Below are 22,623 nucleotides of genomic sequence, written 5' to 3'. Positions count from 1 at the left end.
CGGTGCGCCACAAATTGGTCTTTCGAAGCGGGTAGCCGGCAGAGGATTCACTGTAGAAACGAGGCGCAGCGATCGACTGGCGGCAATACGGCATAGTTGGCGGCGGCTGTGACTGTCGAAAATAGGGCGTCGGGGGTGGCGGTGATGGCTGCGTCGTAGTGGTCGACGGTGTCAGCAGCATCGAAGTGGCAGGAGGTGGACGGCAGACAGCTTCCGCGTAGGTCAATCGTCGCGGCACCGCCTGCCAGTCAGGCGACAAAAAGGCCTCTCGAACTTCCTCCCGAACGATATCAGCGACAGAAGCCACCGCTGGTGCCATGGGAGAGATCCCGAGCTGCCGGATCTCCTCTCGCACAATCTCTCGGATGACTTCACGTAGAGACGTGCTGCAGCTCTCAGGTAGAATGGAAGCATTCACCGGCGAGCTCTTGCGATCATATTGGCGGTACCGTTGCTGTACTGCCCGTTCTATAGAGGTAGCCTCCTTGGTAAATTCGGCCACTGTCGTCGGTGGGTTCCTCACGAGCCCGGCAAACAGTTCCTCCTTCACTCAGCGCAAGAGATAGCGCAACTTCTTTTCTTCGGCCATCTCAGGGTCTGCTCTGTGGAAAACGCGGGCCATATCTTCTGCAAACATGGCAACGCTCTCGTTTGGTTTTTGAATACGGGATTCAAGTAGGTGCTGCGCGTTGTCTCTTCTGTCACTACTAGTGAACGTGTCTAGCAGCTGGGTGCGGAAGGCATCCCACGTGGTCAAATTTCTCTCCCGGTTCACAAACCACGTCCGCGCACTGTCTTGAAGCGCAAAATAGACATTAGACAGCTTTTGCTGGGAGCCCCAGCCATTATAACTGGCGACACGCTCAAATTGGTCAAGTCAATCTTGGACATCCTCAAAAGCGTCGCCGTGGAAACTTTCTGGTATCTTAGGATTCTGCAGCGTCACCAGCGATGGAGTTGCAGTAGCCATGGCGGAAGTAGGTTGACGCGTTCCAGCAGGGTCCTGCAAAGGGTTGAACTCGAGCGTCAGGCCTAGCAGGCGGCGACTGTACCGGTGAACAGGAGTTTCGATGAATGAAGGTGATTCCACTTTCGAGGTATGGCTCCGCGAAGGGGTGCCGAGCATGAGGCAATCCTACCCAGCACCTCCACAAGTGTTGCAGCCTATTAGGAGACTGGAAAGCCGGCGTAAAGGACATGTAAAAGCACTTTTATGGGAGCAGTCAACGCGACGTCGTTGTCGTCTCCGTTTCTTCCACTCGCGCGCCACTTCAGCGTCGTTCTCATCGCCTGGCACATACCCCTGGCGACCATATAGGATATGGCAATATTGACAAGCTTTCCTAATGTATGAAGCACCAAGGAAGAACACATTTTACGGACAATGCGGAAGTACCAAAGGGAGCAGGAAATAATTGAGAATTTCAGCATGTTATCCAGTAATTTTAGTCACTGACAATCAATGAAGCAGTGCTCATTAGGCTTAGTGGGTTAGACAGTGTGCCCTTGGCAAAACTTTAGCACTGGCTAATGTGATAATGTGCTGCAAGCTGTTTCAAAGAGCGCACCATATCCGTACGAGTGGCTCATCAGTGATTGGTCCCAAGGTCATGTGTACTGGTTAGACTGGCGCCTGGTTAGACTGATGGCCATTAGGCAATGTTCAGGCTCATGGGTGAACAGCCAGGCAACTATCACGGGAAGGTGCAACACGTTCGCCTGTGTATTTAAAGAGCCCCTCACCAGGCTCTACTGCGAATTTTGGTTATACATTTGGAATTGTAAAATGCCATTTAGGGATCAATTTAACGAAACAATTTTTCAGATTGGTTCGTTATTAAAGGAGATAAAAGAAATTGAATGCACCGCTACCACACCCACCACACGGCGAGCATGACTGCCAACAGAGACACTCTCTCCCTTTACCTCGAGTGGCATCCGCAAGAAACACTCCTTCCCCGCCTTCTCACACACAGGAGCCAAGGGACCGCATCAGGTCCCCAAGATGAGCCCTGCCACCTTTCATTTTCTTCTCCTCCTCCTACAGTGCTCAGTACACCATAAATATGGTCGCTTGGCGCAAACAACGAAGAACGGGAGGGAACAAGGGGAGGGCCAACTTTCGACTGTTTATGTTATATTGTATACCATCCAATATATACACGCAAGCGAATGCGCAACATATGAAACAGCTTGAACCGCGCAACAGCCTAATCACAGCCAGCTATCAAAAAACCTTCTTTCTGCATGAAGAAGTGGCACTGATGTGTCGCTAATACAAGATGATGATGATGATCATCATCATCAGCCTGGTTACACACACTGCAAGGCAAAGGCCTCTCCCATACTTCTCCAACTACCCCGGTCATGTACTAATTGCGTCCATGTTGTCCCTGCAAACTTCTTAATCCAATCCGCCCAACTAACTTTCTGCCATCCCCTGCTACACTTCCCTTCCCTTGGAATCCAGTCCGTAACCCTTAATGACCAACGGTTATCTTCCCTCCTCATTACATGTCCTGCCCATGCCCATTTTTTTTTCTTGATTTCAACTAAGATGCCAATAACTCGCGTTTGTTGCCTCACCCAATGTGCTCTTTTCTTATCCCTCAATGTTACACCCATCATTCTTCTTTTCCGTCATCCTCAATTTAAGTAGAACCCTTTTCGTAAGCCTCCAGGTTTCTTCCCTGTACGTGAGTACTGGTAAGACACAGCTGTTTTACACTTTTCTCTTGAGGGATAATGGCAACCTGCTGTTCATGATCCGGGAATGCCTCCAAAATGCACCCCAGCCCACTCTTATTCTTCTGATTATTTCAGTCTCATGATCTGAATCCGCGGTCACTACCTGTCCTAAGTAGATGTATTTGCTTACCACTTCCAGTGCCTCGCTATCTATCGTAGTGTTTATTGGCGCAAGAGCCAATCGCTATCTATCTATCGTAAACTGCTATTCTCTTCCGAGACTGTTAAACATTAGTTTAGTTTTCTGTAGATTGTTAGACCCACCCTTCTGCTTTGCCTCTCCAGGTCAGTGAGCATGCATTGCAATTGTTCCCCTGAGTAACTGAGCAAGGCAATATCATCAGCGTATCGCAAGTTACTAAGGTATTCTCCATTAACTCTATCCCCAATTCTTCCCAATCCAGGTCTCTGAATACCTCCTGTAAACACGCTGTGAATAGCATTGAAGAGATCGTACCTCCCTGCCTGACGCCTTTCTTTATTGGGATTTTGTTGCTTTCTTTATGGAGGACTACAGTGGCTCTGGAGCCGCTATAAATACCTTTCATTATTTTTACATACGGCTCGTCTACACCATGATTCCGTAATGCCTCCGTGACTGCTGAGGTTTCGACTGAATCAAACCCTTTCTCCTAATCAATGAAAGCTATATACAAGGGTTGGTTATATTCCGCACATTTCTCTATCACCTGATTGATAGTGTGAATATGGTCTATTGTTGAGTAGCCTTTACAGAATCCTGCCTGGTCCTTTGGTTGACAGAAGTCTAAGGTGTTCCTGATTCTATTTGCGATTACCTTAGCAAATACTTTGTAGGCAACTGACAGTAAGCTGATCGGTCTATAATTTTTTCAAGTCGTTGGCGTTCCCTTTCTTATGAATTAGGATTATGTTAGCGTTCTTCCAAGATTCCGGTACGCCCAAAGTCATGAGGCATTGCGTATAGAGGGTGCCCAGTTTTTCTAGAACAATCTTCCCACCATCCTTCAACAAATCTGCTGTTACCTGATCCTCCCTAGCTGCCTTCCCCCTTTGCATAGCTCCCAAGGCTTTCTTTACTTCTTCCAGCGTTACTTGTGGGATTTCAAATTCCTCTAGAATATTCTCTCTTCCATTATCATCGTGGGTGCCCCTGCTTCTGTATAGATCTCTATAGAACTCCTCAGCCACTTGAACTATCTTATTCATATTAGTAATGATATTGCCGGCTTTGTCTCTTAATGTAACATCTGATTCTTGCCTATTCCTAGTTTCTTCTTCACTGCTTTTAGGCTTCCTCCATTCCTGAGAGCATGTTCAATTCTATCCATATTATATTTCCTTATGCCAGCTGTCTTACGCTTGTTATTTAACTTGGAAAGTTCTGCCAGTTCTACTCTAGCTGTAGGGTTACAGGCTTTCATACATTGGCGTTTCTTGATCAGATCTTTCGTCTGCTGCGATAGCTTACTGGCATCCTGTCTAACGGAGTTACCACCGACTTCTATTGCACACTCTTTAATGATGCCCATAAGATTGTCGTTCATATCTTCAACACTAAGGTCCTCTTCCTGAGTTAAAGCAGAATAGCTTTTCTATAGCTTGATCTGGAATTCCTCTATTTTCCCTCTTACCGCTAACTCATTGATTGGCTTCTTATGCACCAGTTTCTTCCGTTCCCTACTCAAGTCTAGGCGAATTCGAGTTCTTACCATCTTATGGTCACTGCAGCGCACCTTGCCGAGCACGTCCACATCCTGTATGATGCCAGGGTTAGCGCAGAGTATAAAGTCGATTTCATTTCTAGTCTCGCCATTCGGGCTCCTCCACATCCACTTTCGGCTATCCCGCTTGCAGAAGAAGGTATTCATTATCCGCATATTATTCTGTTCTGAAAACTCTACAAATAACTCTCCCCTGCTATTCCTAGAGCCTATGCCATATTCCCCCACTGACTTGTCTCCAGCTTGCTTCTTGCCTACCTTGGCATTAAAGTCGCCCATTAGTATAGTGTATTTTGTTTTCACTCTACCCATCGCCGATTCCACGTCTTCATAGAAGCTTTCGACTTCCTGATCATCATGACTGGATGTAGGCGCGTAGACCTGTACGACCTTCAATTTGTACCTCTTATTAAGTTTCACAACAAGACCTGCCACCCTTCCGTTAATGCTATAGAATTCCTGTATGCTCCCAGCTATATCCTTATTGATCAGGAATCCGACTCTTAGTTCTTGTTTCTCTGCTAAGCCCCGGTAGCACAGGACATGCCCACTTTTTAGCACTGTATGTGCTTCTTTTGTCCTCCTAACTTCACTGAGCGTTATTGTTGCCCTCTAATTCCTCCAATAGCACTGCTAGATTCGCCTCACTATATAACATTCCAGTGTTAAATGTTGCCAGGTTCAAATTCCAATGGCGGCCTGTCCAGAACCAGGGATTCTTAGCACCCTCTGCTGTGTTGCAGGTCTGACCGCTGCCGTGGTCAGTAGCTTCACAGCTGCTGGGGACTGAGGGCCCGGGTTTGACTGTTGTATTCATATACAAGGTTGTGGCCAAGTACTGCACCCGGGTGGCCAATCCTGCTCTGGTGAGGAAGTGCGTTACCGGTTCTGGTCACCGAGATCAGGCCGAACTCCAGGCCTGTTTATACAATTTTATCAGCACGCGAATTTTTCTTTTTTTAATCCAGTAGAAAATTGCGTGGCACCGGGATTCGAACCACGGTCCTCTGCTGCGCGAGGCGGATGCTCTACCTCTACACCGCCACGATGCTCGCTCTTTAATATGAAACACCTCTAACAATTCACGTGCCGTGGTCTACCTGATCTGTCACTAATACATGATAATCCTGGCTCTTTAAATGAAATGCCTCTGACAATTCACATGCCGTGGTGTCCCTGCTTTTTCGAAGAACCTTGTTCCCTCCCATCCTTTCTTGTTTGCACCATGTGACCATATTTATGGCCTACTCAGCAATATGTACTTCTAGAATGTACAGTGGCAGCATTGTGTGTTCGGCATTGGGGGATTTACCAAAGTCACATTTCATTGTGAGTGATGTAGCTAGGAGTACGTTTTACATCACAGCATTTGAGCGTGTGACCTTGGTTATCTAGCTGGGAGTGGAACTTTCGCGAATGGGAGGACATGCAGAGTTTGGTTTCAAATTTCAGCAGTTTTCTAGGTGCGCAGCGCTGTAATGTTTTGCAGACACAATCATCAATGCCTGATGTATTTGCTGTGCTTCTGTTAAAAAGGGCCCTTTATGCTCACGTATGGACAGAAAGCTACGAAATGCCCAAATTTGCATGTAGGAGCACGTGTACCCGACACTGTGTGCCTTCTCATGGCTGAACAGCCTGACCTTTGCACATACGTTTGCATTTTTTAAAAGCACCCCTTTTGTCACAGTTCCCTCCATCTGCTTTGTGTTAATCATTTTGATCAGTCATGTAAACGTGGATGAACCTTGTACCGACAGAGCTTGCGCCGACTTACAGCTCACTGTAACCGCTTGCCATGGGAAGGATGTGCGCATTAAGGCACCGACCCAGGCCGGATCATTCAAAGAATATACCTAATACAGTCGACAATAGATAATTCGCACAAGCTCAATTATTTGGACAGCTTCACAGGATTGCCATTGACCCCACAGACTTAATGTATAAGGACAAGTAAAATTTTGGACACCTTACAATGCCGCCGTTCTATAATTCAAACTACGCCTGCACAAATCGAGCAGAAATAGAAATTTTTGGTGGAGATGTGCACAACCCTAGTTATCGCAGTGCAGTACACATTTAAATGGCAGTGTGTGAACACCAAATAGTACATTGAGAGTCTAATAAAAAAATAAAAAACAAATATTGAATCGAACATTGAAAATCTGAAAAATGTTCACAAACTTGTATGCTTATTAATTCTGGGCAAGAAAATATGGTGCTGCCCATGCTCGAGAGTCTTCTAGCATTGCATAGCAAGAATGTAGCAAATTATCAGTAAAACAGGCACACAGAAATCAAGATATACAGTACTGTCTACACTTATTAAAGAGAACACTGAATTAGTATGCCAGCACTGATTAGAGCTAAGTTTTATTATATGAAAGCCTAGAAAAGATCTTTTTATTATAAATAGAACTTCTGTTGAATAGAATCAAGTGCTTTGTTTCTTCTGAAACTAATGAATTAGTGATGTGCTATTGTACAGAATACTAATGAGGGTTTTAGTTTAAAGGGACAATAAAGGCAAAAAATATGTCAATCTAAAGTGCGAGAATCTCAAAGGCTTCAATATTATCATTAACAGAACCTTAATAATCCAGAAATTGAGGTAAATGCAGGACACAATTAGAGACTCCACTGGGATATTCAAGTATCTGTCTGATGAAAAAGGCACTCCTCATTTAATTTCTGTTGCTAGGACTCAACCACTCGTTATAAAAACATCATTGTATTGCATTATAAGCCAAAAGTAAGGGTTACTTATCCAGTTCCATTTCACTTTTAGAAAAAAAAGAACTCACTGACATTAGACTTGACAATGCGGGTGGTTGAAAGGTTTCGTTTCCACTCATCTCTGCACCGCTCTCGCTTTCGGGTTTCAGTAGTTTCATCATCGCGTAACGTTGCGCTGGTTTTGCTGACTCACGAAACTTGCACAAACTGCAAGTAGCAGAGAATTCCAGTTTCATGTGATGTTGCGGGATGCTTGAACGGTCTACACCACTTGACCAAAAGCAGCTGCAGCAGTGAATCCGCCACTCTGTCTTGGCTTGGCTTCTCCATGGCCGCGTGTTTGAATTTTGTGTGAAACACCAAACCACTGTCTGTCGGGCACTGTTTTACTCGCCGATGGCAGCAAAGGGCGGTGATGGCATACACATCACTATTCCTCGGTTGGGTGGCGGGAGATTTGAATTTTGAAAAAGGTATTGGGACCTTCAGATGTGAATTTTCTAGTAAACTAAGTCTTTTCTTGGCACGAAACAAGTGTTGCAAGGTTTCTGGAATGGTATTTCAACAGTCTGCGTCAACTTAGTACTTGCCTTTAGTGTCCCTTTAATAGCAGACCAGTGCTTTGTGGCAATCGTTTATTTATTCCATAGAAAGTCTTGCTTTCCATTTTTTGTCCAAAATGCAGAATGACTATCTCAACTTTACCGCAGGTGCGATGGGCCAATATGCATGACAGATGAAAGGACCGCTGATAATGTAGCTCTATTAGCCAGTACAGACAGTAAAGAGCAGGCACCATACGTTTCGTTTCACTGTCAGGTTCGCCATGATTTGCCACCTGTCAAAGATTTTAAACCTGCAGGGTCACAGCAAGTTCCCACAACACTCCCGCCTTGTTTATTTGCCATCCACACCAATACATGCAACCAAAAGATGACACTCCCGTGCCTGCCCTGTAAATCCAAAGCTAATCTTCTGATGAGCTGCTTGAAGATACAAACACAAAAGATAGTGACAGCGACAACACTTCACTTCGTGAACGTGGGTTACGCGCAAGCGTATGGACACCGTGACGTGCATAGCGAGCACCGCGGTGTTAAAAGACAAATGGAAAGGGCGCAAACACGGTCATGCCCGTTGATCTCGACGGTGCAATGCCTCGTGTGCCACAGGGAATGTGGAAGCGCTACACATGCAAAGAAGAGACACTGTGAACATGCACCGCGAGCACCGCTGAAGCACGTTAAAGCGTAAATGGAAAGGGCGCAAACGTGGCGATTCTCTTCTCTGCCTCCAGGCGCCTTCCTCCTTTGGCTTCTTGCTTCCCTCGTGGCTTCAAACATAATCTTGTGGATTCCGATTACGCTTATGCGCAAAAAAAAAGAAAAAAGAAAGAAGAAAAAAAAAGCCGATGTGTGTATGCAAATTGCATTGGTAACAGGAGACCGCCATTCCAAGTGTCGTACAGGTCTGCATAAATTAGGCACCAAACCATAACTTTAGTCGATGACGCCCGATGCAGAAACACTGATCAGGCCTAATGGGCAAGACAGGCCGTCCGTGAATAAAATTTGTTGCCAGCCGATGTGGTAACAGGTTGCAAGCCACCGCAGAATGGTTGCTGCTAGTATGGTTGCCGCTAGTATGTGTGGGTTAGATTGATGGCTGCTGAAGCAGCATGAAGTTCAATCTGCATGCCTATAGGCGGCTAATCGGCTAAATCTATACACTTTATGAAACAGGCACTGCTTCTATTGCTGTTCCCTCTTCCCATGCTGCATTATAAGTTTGATTGGTCCTGTCAACCTGGACGAACCTTGCACCTATAAAGGCGGCCCCGGCCAACGCAGTGCTGTTCTGCAAATTGTGGCGTTCAGCCGCTGTGTGCACGATCCCTGTATCGGGCCGACATCGGGCCAACATTGGGGGAGCACCCAGAGTGACAAATTCCACTACTGTGTCAGCCGGGGCAGCCTGTCCACAGCACCTTCAGTGCTCATGTCGCGCCGAAAACAAAGCGAAACGCTCACTTCGGCAGGATCAAGCAGGAGGGGCTCAGCGGTGCTTGTGACATGTCGTACTGTGCGAGTCTCTACAGTGAATGTACCGAATACTCGAGAAATCAAACAGTAGTTATAAGATACTCAAATCAAATTTTTCGAACATTCACTATTCGATTTTATTCGGTGATGTTCAATATTCACGCACCTCGACTTACAATGGCGCTACGCACTATGCCACAGGCACTGCTGAGCAGATAGTTGAAGATATTTATCGTGACAGGGTTAGCCAAGATATCATGGTTGCACGCCTTTCAGTGGTTATACTCTTTGCCGAGCCTGCCACCACACTTCCGTGCATTTTCAATGCTTATCTGTATATGCACAACCGCAATGGCGCTGAGGCCGGAATCATTGGTAGACCCATCTCTGCGCTTTCAGAGAAAGTGAAAGATAGTGTCACCTGGTAGTGACGGTGAAAAAAGCAAAATGGTGAATGGCGAAACTAGCGTTTTCTTGCGTGAACTTGTGCCCACAAAAGCAAGTTACACTCAAAGGACAGCAATAGCGGCGAACATGACCGGCGGTCGTCGAAATCTGGTTAGCGGGTCAAGCGTGTCGGGCTTTTATATGTCAGTCGTTGAATGTTCCAGAGTAAACACTGGGACCCACGTGTCTTCCACAAAGTTCTACATTATTCCCGTCGCACATACATGCAATCAGATTACGCAAGGTTCAATGACAGACAGTGGATGGAACTGTCAATAACTTTCGAGAAACTTCCAATACATTGCAGGCGCATCCTGCACTGTGTGATAACATTTGTTAGATGGTGAAGCGTGGTTGCCCAATAAAGATAAACAAGTACACGTGTCAATAGTTTGCGGCACAGTATGGGAAATTTATTTTTACTGCTTGTGGAATAAGTAACTTGTTTTCTGGAGAATCCACTATTCCAGACTCCTGATTATTCTGACTTTTAAGCAGTGCCTGTTGAGTCGAATTACAGATGGATGACTGCACTGTATGTAGTAATTTACTACCAAATCAAATTAGTCGAACATTCACTATTCAGTTTGTAGTCATATATTCCAACTATTCACACACCTCATCCCCAGCTCCTGGCATCTAATAAAGAGGCCCAGCATACAAAAGTCCAAATCTCATTGGTGAAGCAGTCAATTAAGTTCAGTCACTCAGATACCATAGTACTATTGCCATGACACGACTCTCATCTTTCCCCTTACAAGACATGGCAAACCAGTGTGACTCTGGTGATTTGAAGGACCAGCTGCTACTTAAGCATATGCTCGTTGTACAGGCCTTTAACATGGCTGTGAGAGCACCTGCTTGTCGAAGAAGCCTCACCCATCTTCAACAAGGCAGCGAAAATCATCAACTATGCCAAATGCATAGTGTCCACTACAAAAATGCATAAGTTCAGAGAGCTTGTACAGCTTAACACCGCTGCACTTTGTCAGCGTTCCAGGGAGTCCTCTGACACGTTGCAAGTCTTCACACCTCCTCCCAGCACGCAAGCCTCACTGGCAAAGCATGTCTCCATTGAGCATCCAGAACACTGCCACATGATCATCGCACACATTAGCTAGCTCTTTCAACTGTGACTATGAATATGCTTCAAGCCACAATAGCACAGCACACAAGACCTACTTTGAGAACTCCAAGTGGGGATAATCTACCGGGTAACATGTAGTCCTTTCTTACACTTGCCACGTCGCAAGCAAATCGCCAAACAGGTGTCCCAGGTTCTTTCAATTGCTTTAGTCACCTTGTGATGGATCAATGGTTGAGGAAGTCAGCCAGTTGCAACTGGCTCTACTACTACCAATAATTTATGCCGATGTTGAAGCAAGTTATGCAAAGAGTCGGAAAAAAAGTGAGAGGGGGTGTAGCTGCTCCATTTTCTCCCTCTCTCCACTCGGAAGGACACAGTTGACTACTGTTTGACAAGGTAGTATATCAAGCGTCAGCTTTTTGTGCAACCCATTTTTAGCCTGTTCAAATGGAGGTTGATGAATAAGCCAAAGAAAATATCAATATTTTTCATGACAATGAGCAAGGATGATGTCCAAATTCATCAAATGTTGCATGTAAAGGATGAAAAATGTGGGCTCGAGTGGGTCCATCGCTTTTTGAGAAGACTGTTAAGACCTCAAGGACTGAATAATCAGAACACCCCTTTACCGAGTGCGAAAAATGAAAGCACTGATTATGTGTGCTGTGTTGTGCTATGTGACCACCAAATGACTGCTAAAATGGTATTGATGAGTTTGGGAATGTAATTCGTTCACCAGATTTTGACTGAAAATCTAGAAATTAAAAAGGTTTGCATCAAGGTGGTGCCAAAACAACTGACTCCGGAGCAGAAGTGTGCCAAAAAAAATGTTGCACTACACTCGAACCCGACTATATCGAACCAGCTTACATCGAATTATTCTATATATCGAACAATTTCTGAACAGGGTCTAGTTACAACAACTATATATAGCAAAAATTACGCTTACAATGAACAAAAATAGCAGCGACTCCCGATATATCGAACTTAAAGCGGTGAAAAAGTGCCCCCAGAAGTTGGCTTTCCCTCATGGTGGTGAGTAAACCTGGTGGCGCGGCTCCATCCAGGCACTCTCCCTAGCGTGACCGCGCTGCCTCGGGTGAGCCATCGACACTCCCCAGCAAAAAATGATCCTGGCCCGCCCGCAGCGCTTGCTCAGACAGCCAATCAGAGGCTCTTGTGCCCTCGTCATGCAAGATGGCGCAAGTGCGAGTTGTCTTGCTGCTTTTCTGGTTCATTGTGTTTGTGCCTTGTGGGCCTTCTCCCGCAACGTTGCCGTGATGAAGCAGAATTCGCCTTTCGTTATGAAGCTCGAAATCATAAATCGGGTCGGACACGGTGAGAAGTCGTATGTCCCCGCAGTGTGCACGATTCCGAGGAGCACTCTCAGCACAATCTTGAAGAATAGGGGGGAGATTAGGGCTAAAGGGGCCAAACTCGCACGGTGCCCGACGTGTACGCACGGCCGTGTACAAGTGGTTCATCCGAAATAGCTTCAGACATGCTGGCTTCCGCGTGCTCGGTGATGACTGTAAATTCTGATAATGCGACGAAGCTGTTGCCGGTGTTGCCGAAGTTTGGAGCAAGCTGTCAGAATTTCCGGAAGCTGTTGACATATCAATGGTCGACAAGTTTGTGAGCGCAGACGACGGTGTCGTAACCACGGGAGGACCGGGAAACGAAGACTACATTGCTGACAGCGTACCGAGCACAAGTGAAAGTGGGCACAATGAGCAAAGCAACGACGGTCCTTTGCCCACATCCTCTGAGGTGATTGGTGCACTCACACTAGTCCAGTGCGTCTGCGCGAATGAGGAAGGTTGCGGCCTCAGCTGCTCCAACTCCTTAGACAATGTGGGGAAGTGCATGTGTTGCAGGCAGCGAAACTGCCCAAGCAGAAGGAAATACAGGACTATTTCATAGGAAACTACGCTAGTTTCATCAATAAAGACATTTTATAAATGGTATGTGCTTTTATGACATCCGATTCTTTAGCAGGCTTATATCGAAATATGCTCTATATCGAACTGTTAGGCATTTTTTTGCAAATTTGATATGGCAAGGTTGGACTGTAATTGTAAAACTTGTCACCAGCAACATCGAGCTGAAGTTGCAGACCAAGAAGTGGAAAAAGAAAGTTGAGCTGAAGCCAAAAATGTGCAGAAGAACAAAGCAAAAAGCAGTCCTGTTGATTGTGTTTGTTGACTGCCATGAAATTTTGCACCATAAATTTGTACCCGAAGGTCAAAGTGTCAATGCAGCTTTCTACATGGAGGTCCTGAAGTAGTGAAAGATCATACGTGCCACGTGAGACCAAATTTTCCTAAAGAAGAGCACTGGGTTCCGCACAACGATAATGCCCCTGCAAACTCTGCATTGATAGTTCTTGGCAAGCAATTCCATCACTGTGCTCGAAAGCCCTCCCTACTCACCAGATTTAGCCTCCTGGGACTTTTTATTTTTGTTCCCTAAATGTAAACTGGTGCTCTGGGAACAGCACTTCAGGGATATGATGACCGTTCCAAAGGAAATGACATTGAATTGATGCTGAAGCAGTTGACAGAAGAAGATTTACAAGGGGACTTCTAGCAATAAAAGAGGTGGAACCAGTGTATTGTGTCTAACCAGGAATAATTTGAAGGTGACCGCATTGATGTATCTTAAAGTTTGCAAAATTACTTTTTTTTTTTTCAAACGTACTGCACGAACTATTGGGACAGAGCTTGTATACTATGCTCCTCAGTTTCCACTCTGTCAGAAGGCCTGTTCTGGTAGTGCTTTGCTAAGCCAATATAGCTAAGCAACCTGAATAATAACCCTTCTCTGAAACTGTTGAGAGACTGTTCGAGCACCCTTATTCGCCTCTTTGGTTGCTTTCAAGTTCTTTGTTGTGACTGCTGATATTCATTGTCAAATATAACAAAATAGTTTTCTTCACAGATGTAATTTTGTATTATCAACTTGAACTATACAGCAATATCTCACAGCTCAATGGCAAATTACAATAATTTCCGACTTCTCTTAGAAAAAGAGTTGGGTGTCTTCTACAGAGGCACGGTCTTCCCTGCGACCCAGCCTCCAGATCTGCTCTGAACTCTTTACTTCTAGTCCTATTGCCCTGGTAACACATTTCACCACTCTATCAGCTGGCCACAGCTCGGCTAATGGCATTAGCCACTCTAGTAGACCACCCATTACCTGCTCGGCGCATTACATGACCTGCCCAACCCCCTTTCACGAAATGTGCACGAGTGGTGAGAAGACGGTGTCCTCACGTCTTGCCCGAGGTCCTCGCGGAGAACCTGGAGGATGCTGTGGAGTGGAGAGGCTGGTGCCTTGCTGTGCAGCACCCTCAGGGTGCGGACGTACTCCTCCGGCAGCAGGTAGTCCAGGGCGCCCACGTGCTGGCCTACCTTGACAAAGGCACCGCCGTTGATGCAGCAAAGCCGCAGAAGCCGCTCTGCTGACCGCTGGTGCACCTGCAACCAATGTGTCAATTGAGGCACGGACCAAGGGAGCACTCAGCTCCTCGACCAAAGCAACGGGAGTTTCGGCCGTTTCCAAACAATTGCGAGCTGGAGTTTTTTTCTTTTTTTTTTTCCGAAGTGCAACAAATTTAGTTTCTGTCTAAGTAGCACATTAGCAGGCTTGAAATTCAAATGGGGATGTGTGTCTGACAATTTACAAAGATTTTAATTTGAAATTTCAAACAACACTAGAACTTGCACTGAATGTGAACAATTAGTGTTCCTCGGCAACACGGTCTCTCCCTCACTGTCATCCTTTAACCCTCCGAGCGTTAAAGACGTAAATATACAGCACTGCAAACAAGTCCCAAGTGATTGACGCTGTACATTTATAACGCCATCGGTATGTTTAAAGAGTGCATCAATTTTTCAACTCTCTGTTGCCCAGAAAGTGCTGTGCCACCCCGTGCGGATACCAGAAATCTTTATTCTTTTCTTGCCCTGTAGTCTTTTAGTTTTAATTCCACAGCTTGTTTACACCGGTGCCTTGGCAACCACTCGTGCATCTGCAAGTGCGCGGGTGCGTGGCAGTTAGCCTTGGTTACATTTTGCAGGCAGTTTCGGTGTGTTGTGCTCGCAAGAACTGATGTCTGTCTGGTTTCTAATCTCTCAAAGGGTCACCGTTATATGCTCGCTCCTTTATTGCTCACAGGGTGCAATTACATATGTTTACAGGCAGGCACTGGTATTACAAACAATGCCACCGTACATGAATGATGCTGCCATGCCTGCGTTTCTTTTCTTGAGACTTGCAAGAACTGATCGCCCCTCGTTAGCGAAGGAATGAATGGTTACTACAAGCTTCTGACTGGTTTGGTTTTTCTGACGGGGGCACAACCATTGGGTTTTCTTGCGTGCATTCACACAACTCGATTACAGTATGGTCATGTGCATTGGTTGCTCTTCTACAAGCGAGTCAAGCGGCGATTCCTTCGATGCAGACTATTGCCTAAGTGCCGGATCGGAATACATATCCATTCCAGTGTATCTACTTTTATATCCTTATTATAACTATTTATGCAAGCCCATCTCCATTCATGAAGTGAGTGCCATAGCAGTCCTGCTACATGGAAAATAAATGTGGCATGCGTGTGATCTGAGGCATAGATTAAAAGATCAGTGCTTCAAATTTTTTAAAACAGGGTATCGGTGGCTTCAGCATGATTCAAGACAAGAAATCCACTAATCACTTTGCTCTGTCTACTTTAGAAGTTGCAAGACCTTATAGTTTACATTTGGAAGAGCATTTTTCTTGAAACCTTCTTCAAAGCTTCCCAACTCTGTTCCTAGGGTGGACAGAGAAAATACTTTGGTCTAATTGGATTCCTTGAATCATATTGAAGTCACTGAATGAATTATGGGGTTTTACGTGCCAAAACCACTTTCTGATTATCAGGCACGCCGTAGTGGAGGACTCCGGAAATTTCGACTACCTGGGGTTCTTTAACGTGCACCTAAATCTAAGTACACGGGTGTTTTCGCATTTCGCCCCCATCGAAATGCGGCCGCCGTGGCCGGGAGTCGATCCCGCGACCTCGTGCTCAGCAGCCCAACACCATAGCCATATATTGAAGTCACTGATACCCTGTTTAGTGAATGACAGGAATTGATCTTTTGCAAACTTTTCCATAAAATCTGGTACATAATGCCACTTATGTACCCCCATCTGTTAGAGAGAAAGCAAATTTTTAATTGTGGAAAGATGGAAGAGAGGTTGGTCTGGGTGAAGTTCCTCCGGCCTGCTACTCCACGCTGGGCAAGGAGATAGAATGTGAACAGCAAGGAGGGTGGTGGTATGGCAAACACAATGATGAGAACTGCACAGCATATTGTTTCTGTGAATCATGTACTTGCACACTTCACAGCACAGCACAGTCATCTTCGCGAACAGAGGTAGGTTACTTCAGAGTAGTAAGGAGACTGTCTATAGCTTGCGTAATTTTTGCAGCTGTTAGCGCCACTGGCGTACTTAAACCAGACAGTAGCAGCTGCAGGGCATCAATTAGTCGTTGCAGGATGGCTTTGATGACAGAGTCAGATGGAGATTTCTCGGTACACTGTCATTGACTGAACTGATAGTTAAAGGCCCGTGTGCCTGGTGGCAACTCTGGCCATACACTCAATTCTGGGCTTGCACTGCTCGCTTGAAGCAATGGCTCGGAGAGATCCATCTATGCCAATTTGGCTACCGTCTGCTGGACCTGCAGCATTGGAGCGAGTGAGCTCTCGTTTGGACTTACAGCTTGTCCAAGTCGGTGACTCAATCGCCTTGTCCGGTGCTGCACTGATGCTGTCACCTTTTTGTGACACTTGTCCTGCTTATTTGGTTGAGTATTTTCCCCTCCATTTTCTGTTTGGGACAATCCCTGGAATTTGCCTCGTGTGGGCCATTGCAATTCAAGCACTTCATTTCTTTTAGTGTGCATAAAGATATGTGATGACTGCCTGCCCAGTGGAGGCATGCCATCTGGCCTGTGTAGACAGTGCTGACATGGCCTAGCTTTACACTTGCGACACTACAACAATCGGGGCATATAAGGACATACCAAGTGTCTCACGTAGCCCACCTTGACATGATCAGGTAGCGTGCCACCCTCAAAAAGAAGCTGGACGATCGTCAAGCGGCCTAAGCAATGAAAGTCTATGACTGTCACTGTTGAAGACTGAAGCCGTTGGAACCCTTCACTACTGATGTCAATCACAACATCAGAAATAATGCCTGTCCCAGTGCAACCACTGTGCACAATTAACAACCCGACTTCTACATGTCCTAGTGTGTGCACGGTTTTCAGTTTTTTAGGACGGCCTGTGTTGCTACTTCCACTATGACGTTTTTCTTGGTGTTGAAACACACTTTGTTAGTTCCTTTTTGGAACCACATTAACAAGGTGGGTGTTTGAGAATCTGCCTGTGTATGGAATTGAAACTCTTAAACATGTCAAGAGGCACAAAAGTAATCCTGTAAGTTGGAGTAGGCGGTCCGTCAGGGCCCTGCTCAATCGTGTCTTTAGTTGTCCTGCAGTATCTCCTCTTCAGTCGCTTGCCCTCCTCCACCACGGTGGAGTCGTCGTCGGAGTCCGCAGGCTAGCTGTTAGACAACCAGAGACCAGACCTCTCCATGTGGACGTGACGAGCCTTACACAACATCACTAGGGGGACAAAGTGCAAAGAGGCATGCTCAACGCAAGCGATCATGCGTAGTCTGTCATTGCCTCGAACGGCTTCTCATCCAAGAAGCACAATTAAGCTTCCACTGTATCAAAACTATTGTAGCAAGGTAAGAGGCTATGATTGCTCAGTTCACTCTGTGCGGCACATGGGGATACAGGAAAGCAAACGTGAATGCATGCACGGTCAGCTATTGAGCATTGGACAGTGATGCCGGAGGGAAGGTACAGACTCCGAAATGAGGCTGGAATGGCACATCCCCAGGGATCACGTGAGCGAATGGCCCAAGTCACACGCGAACCAGAGATGGGTGGTCTAAGGGGTTACCACACTGTGAAGCCCGCAGAAGGAGTTTTCCCACATTGTTCAGTGGTTCCGGGAGAAGAGACACCGGAAACATCATGAATGATTTTGGACATTCACAATCCAGTAAGAGCCATAAAATATCGAAATCCTTAGCAACCCGATGGAAGTCAGTGGAACTTTATGAAGCTTCCATGCAACCAAGGAAAGGACAAACAGGCGAGCACTGAGATTTCATATGGAAAGAAGGTGTGCCCAGGACATGTGTTAACCACTTTCCTGCAACCAAACATGTGCTTGTAAGACAAATTGCAATATTGTAGCCTATGGGCATCTTTTTTCATCTCATTATCCTCTTGTTGCCTATTCAAGGGTACACACAGTGCAATAAGTTGCGAGCTGCCAATGTGCCCTTAGTAAACTACAGCAGTTAGCAGTCAGCAGTTGTCCTCATCCTGTCTATCTCTATCCTCTGCCTTGCATTTGTGTTTTACAGAAACAACATAGCCTTAAAGGGGCCTTCAACCACTTTTTATCGTAGTGAAGAAAGGCATCTGAAGTGAAAATAGACTACATCAGAAGTACTTCGCCGCAAAAATTATTTCAATGCGTTCAGCAGAAGCGGAGTTATTGCCAGTCAAACACGGCCTCCGCTGTGCTCCAATTCCTTCTTTAATGTATTGCACTGTGAAGGCTATGGCGGAGTGGGGCATGCCCACAACACTCAGCCTTCTAAATATTGCCATGGTGTGCAGTTCAAATTTCACTTTGGATGTTAACGTAGATTCCACGGCTCCTGATTTTGGTGCCTATGATGTGCTAAGTGTAAGCCAATGCATTTGTCCTCAGCAAGTCCCAGTGCACTTAGCTAGTGAACTCGTGGTGGCACCCCGTGGCCGCCGCAGTATGTACGCTCCGTAGCAGATCGCAGCTGCATATGGGAATCCGCTTTATTATGAAATAAAGTGTCCAGAAGAGAGTGAGGAGCAGGCTTCTGGTTGAAAAGAGAGCGTTTCAGAGAAAGGTGACTTCGCACTCTGCTTGCGAGTTCCACACACCGTGTATGACAGCAAAACTTGGCTGAGATGTTCACAGCAGCATACGCTACCAGCAGATTATGTTATTTCACCAAGCCCAAGGGATAGTTCAGGACCCCTTTAAACGACTAGCAAAATGTACCCAAAAGCAAGTTGGAGTCGCCTGCAGAGCTGTGGTAAGATTAACTACAATTTCCAACGTGTACTTGCAACAGTGCAAAGCGTGTAACCGCTTCAGGCAAAAAGTTAAGCAACTTCAACCGGAAGCCACTGGGCCTCTGAATAACTCTTACACGACGTTTTAAGCAAGCTGGTTGCTGGCATTGCCTCTGCAGCGTGACATGCTCGGGACGAGCACACAAACAATCACATCACGCCTGAACACTGTTGGCTTCTCTCGTGCTCTTGGGACAAAGGAACGACAACACACTAGTGCAAACAATCACAAGGGCATTTATTCCACCTTTCATAGATCAATGCCTACTAGCCGAGTTGCTATCCACAAAACATGCCGATGGGCGTGCGACAAATCTGGAAAGTCCGATTCACCGCGACCGGATAACGAGCGAATATGTTCGCCCCATGCTGGATCCCAACGCCTGGTCGTTCGCGCGTACGGTCACGCGAACGGTGGCGCGTTCGAAGGTGGCCACACGAGACGGTCTCGCAGAAGCATGGATCGGCGCACGCGCGGGACGTCCGCCGCGCTCGCCGTCCTGAACCCAAGAGGCAGCGTCTTGTCTTTCCTGTACCCAAGTAACCCTGCCGTGAGGCGGCGCTAGCAGCGCAACACTCATGCCATCTCTCGCACTGCGCTTCAACCACTCCGACCGCCATGGGCACCAGGCCACGCGGCGAAGCCGCACTGCAGGAGACGGGAGCTATGCGGGAAAACAAGATATCAGGGGACGCGTGAGAGTCACGCATCCCCACAACACACACATACAAAGGTGAAATGACAAACGGAAACCAGAAGCACTGCAACTACTGCTGAACTGCTGCAATTTCTTGCAGGGACAACTGACAATGACGATAACCAAGCAGTGCTTTTTTTCTATTTATTTATTTATTGCTTCAGCTTAAACAAAAAATTGCTTTTCCTAAGAAAGACCTTTTCTTAAAAAAAAAAAAAAACTAAATCTAACGGCAAACCAGAATGCATGACTTTCAATTGTGGAGGCAGGTATATTGCGGAGGCAAACCTGGCAGCCTTTACTGCTGTTGCTCAGATAACATACCCATATGATTAGTACAGTATTTACTTCAGCTAAAAACTTTAAGACTGTTTTAAAATGAAAAGAATGCCTGGTGAAGAGGGATGTACTCATTACATGCAGGATAAAAGTACTTTTTATGCTGGGCTTCTATTTCAGGACACTGGCCAAGAACATTGAGGACAGTAAGAACGTCGCCACACCTATCACATGTCGGAGGATCACTTCAAGTAAGGAGGTAGGAGTGTGTTCCATAGGTATATCCTATCCTCAACCTGCACAGATGCACTTCCTTGTGCCTTGTCGTTTTCTCAGAGATCCATTTCCCTATTCTTGGTTTGATCATATGTAGTTTACTTGACACTTCAGTATCCCGCTGCCTTTGCCAATATTTCCGCAACTCCATGTGCAGGAAAAGCTTTAGGTCTGTGGGAGGGATAGCTATCTATGTTTGTGTCTGTATATACAAAAATTAATGATGTGGCACTTTCGTCTGCAGCTACATTGTCTTTTATGTCTCTGTGTCCGGGTGCCCAGCATACTATGATGACTTGCTAGCCCATATAAGCTGAGCATAGCAAGTCGTACAGTTTGTTAAAAACTAGATTCTTGTGTTTTCGTAGATTCATTAGGGCTCTAACGATGCTCAATGAGTCTCTGAACACAATTGCTTTTGCTAGATTCATTAGCTGTATGTGCTTAACTGCCAAGAGGATTACGTATGCTTCGGCTGTGAAAATACTTGTACGCGGATTTAGTGCACCGGATACTGAACAGGGGGTCCCAAAGCTGCGCAAGCAACGCCAGTAAGAGATCTAGACGCGTCCATGTAAAATTCTGCACATGAATACTTCGCTGAAGTTCGAGGAAGCACAAACGTATACGAGTCTCAGGTACAGGCTTGCAAATCTCAATAAAAGAGACATCGCACTCAACAGACTGCCCCTCCCAAGGCGGTGGAAGCAGACTGGGAGCCACTACTCTTGAGGTACCATGCCTGTTTCTTCAGCTGACGCTTCTAAATGCAGGGACAAAGGAGTCGATAAAGCCTGGCAGCCGATATGCTGCTCATAGCGGAATGGGATAGGTGTCCTATGTCAGCTTTTAGTTTTAAGGAGTAAGATAAACTTGAATATGTTCTTTGGAGATGCGGGGACCGTTCATCTGACTCGACATACAGGCTTTCCACCGGGCTAGCCTTGAAGGCACCTGTAGCAATCAAGATACCCAGATAGTGAAATGGGTCTAACATCTTTAAAGCACTAGGTGTTGCAGAGTTCTAAACTATGGCTCTGTAGTCAAGGCATAAAAGCAGTGTGTCGGAGCAGAACAAAAGCCAAAATGAAAACTGAGAAAAAGAAAGGATATTTTTGTCCAGAACGAGAACGCAACCAAAACATTATTTATTATTTTGTTTCGGAGTGAAACCGAAATATCTTTGATCGGTTTTCGATTCAAGGAGAAAGTTGGCAATCCAAAACAACCGGCTTCAGGAAACTTCAGAACTAGTGCATATATCTCAGGCAGGGATAGTGCGAGTGGTCGAGTGCTCCGCAGTAGTAAGCCTGCCACTTGGTGCACTAGGAGATCGGCGTTGTAGGAAAACCCAGGGCTTGCACACTGAAAAGCTCATCGTTTCATCTTCTACAGGTACAATTCTTGGTTACTGAAGTTTTATGGTTCGTTTAAGTTTCCTTTATCGGAACAGTGGTCTCGCATTTCAGCGAGTACATTTGATGACGTGCTGCTTCTGAGATCATGTTCAGAATTCAGAATTCACTTATTGACATATTTTGATTCCGTTCTTTTTTTTCCATGTTCCTTGGGCTACAGTGCAGGTCGTGACATTCTCACTTTCTTATCTTGACCCTTTGTAAGTTTACGATATGGCTATTTATCTACCCCGAAAGTGTGGTTGATGCAAAGGTAACATAAAAAATGGCACTCCAAAAAATTTGTGTTGCGAAAAAAAAAAGCAAGAATGTCACAACCTTCAGCAGGCATTTAGCTATGCAATCGATACTTAACAAGCCCTCTATCACATTTTATAAGTTTCCCAGGCTCTCCAGAAACTTAGAGGGAAAAAAATTCTTCTTAATAAAATTCAATAAAATGTTCTCAAGATGTTGCTCTGAAACTTTTGTGGAAGCATCAGGGAGACATTCTAAACACTTGTACCAATTTTCATCAAAATCCATGAAAAAATAAGAAAGTTGATTTTCAAAGCCACGTCCCCCCTTAAGTTTCTTTTATCAGAACAGTGGTCTTGCATTTCAGCGAGTACATGCGATGACGTGCTGCTACTGAGATCACGCTCAGAATTTATGATTCACTTATTGAGAAAAATAAATAGTTTTTAATGTTACTTTGCTTCAAAAATTTTGACATGCAAACCAAAACAGTTATAAACTGCTACGGATCATTTTTCAATGGAACAAACCTTAAAGGGACCTTAAAGGCAAATAGTAAGTCAAGCTAAAGTGATAGATTAGTGCTAGAGAATTCCTAAGGTGTCAATATTATTGTGAACAGAGCCTCAGTAATCAAGAAATTGAGATAAATGCAGAACCTGGTTAGAGTCTCCCCCAGGACTTTCAAGTACTTGCCCGAT

General features: G+C 45.6%; 1 protein-coding gene across 3 annotated transcripts in view; it reads right to left on the bottom strand.

Annotated features, from left to right (window-relative positions):
- Nucleotides 1–22,623, bottom strand: part of Adck1 (aarF domain containing kinase 1) — a 119,663-nt gene that overhangs the window by 61,289 nt on the left and 35,751 nt on the right. For all 3 annotated transcript variants that reach the window (XM_055073115.2, XM_055073116.2, XM_050182231.3), the window contains one exon: nucleotides 14,039–14,242. In XM_055073115.2, coding sequence (XP_054929090.1) covers nucleotides 14,039–14,242 — 204 coding nt within the window. The remainder of the gene's footprint in view (nucleotides 1–14,038; nucleotides 14,243–22,623) is intronic.

This window comes from Dermacentor andersoni, chromosome 7 (assembly GCF_023375885.2).
Source record: "Dermacentor andersoni chromosome 7, qqDerAnde1_hic_scaffold, whole genome shotgun sequence".
Classification (NCBI taxonomy): Eukaryota; Metazoa; Arthropoda; class Arachnida; order Ixodida; family Ixodidae; genus Dermacentor; species Dermacentor andersoni.
Note: the sequence above shows the minus strand (reverse complement) of the source record. Positions and strands in the feature narration are given on the sequence as shown.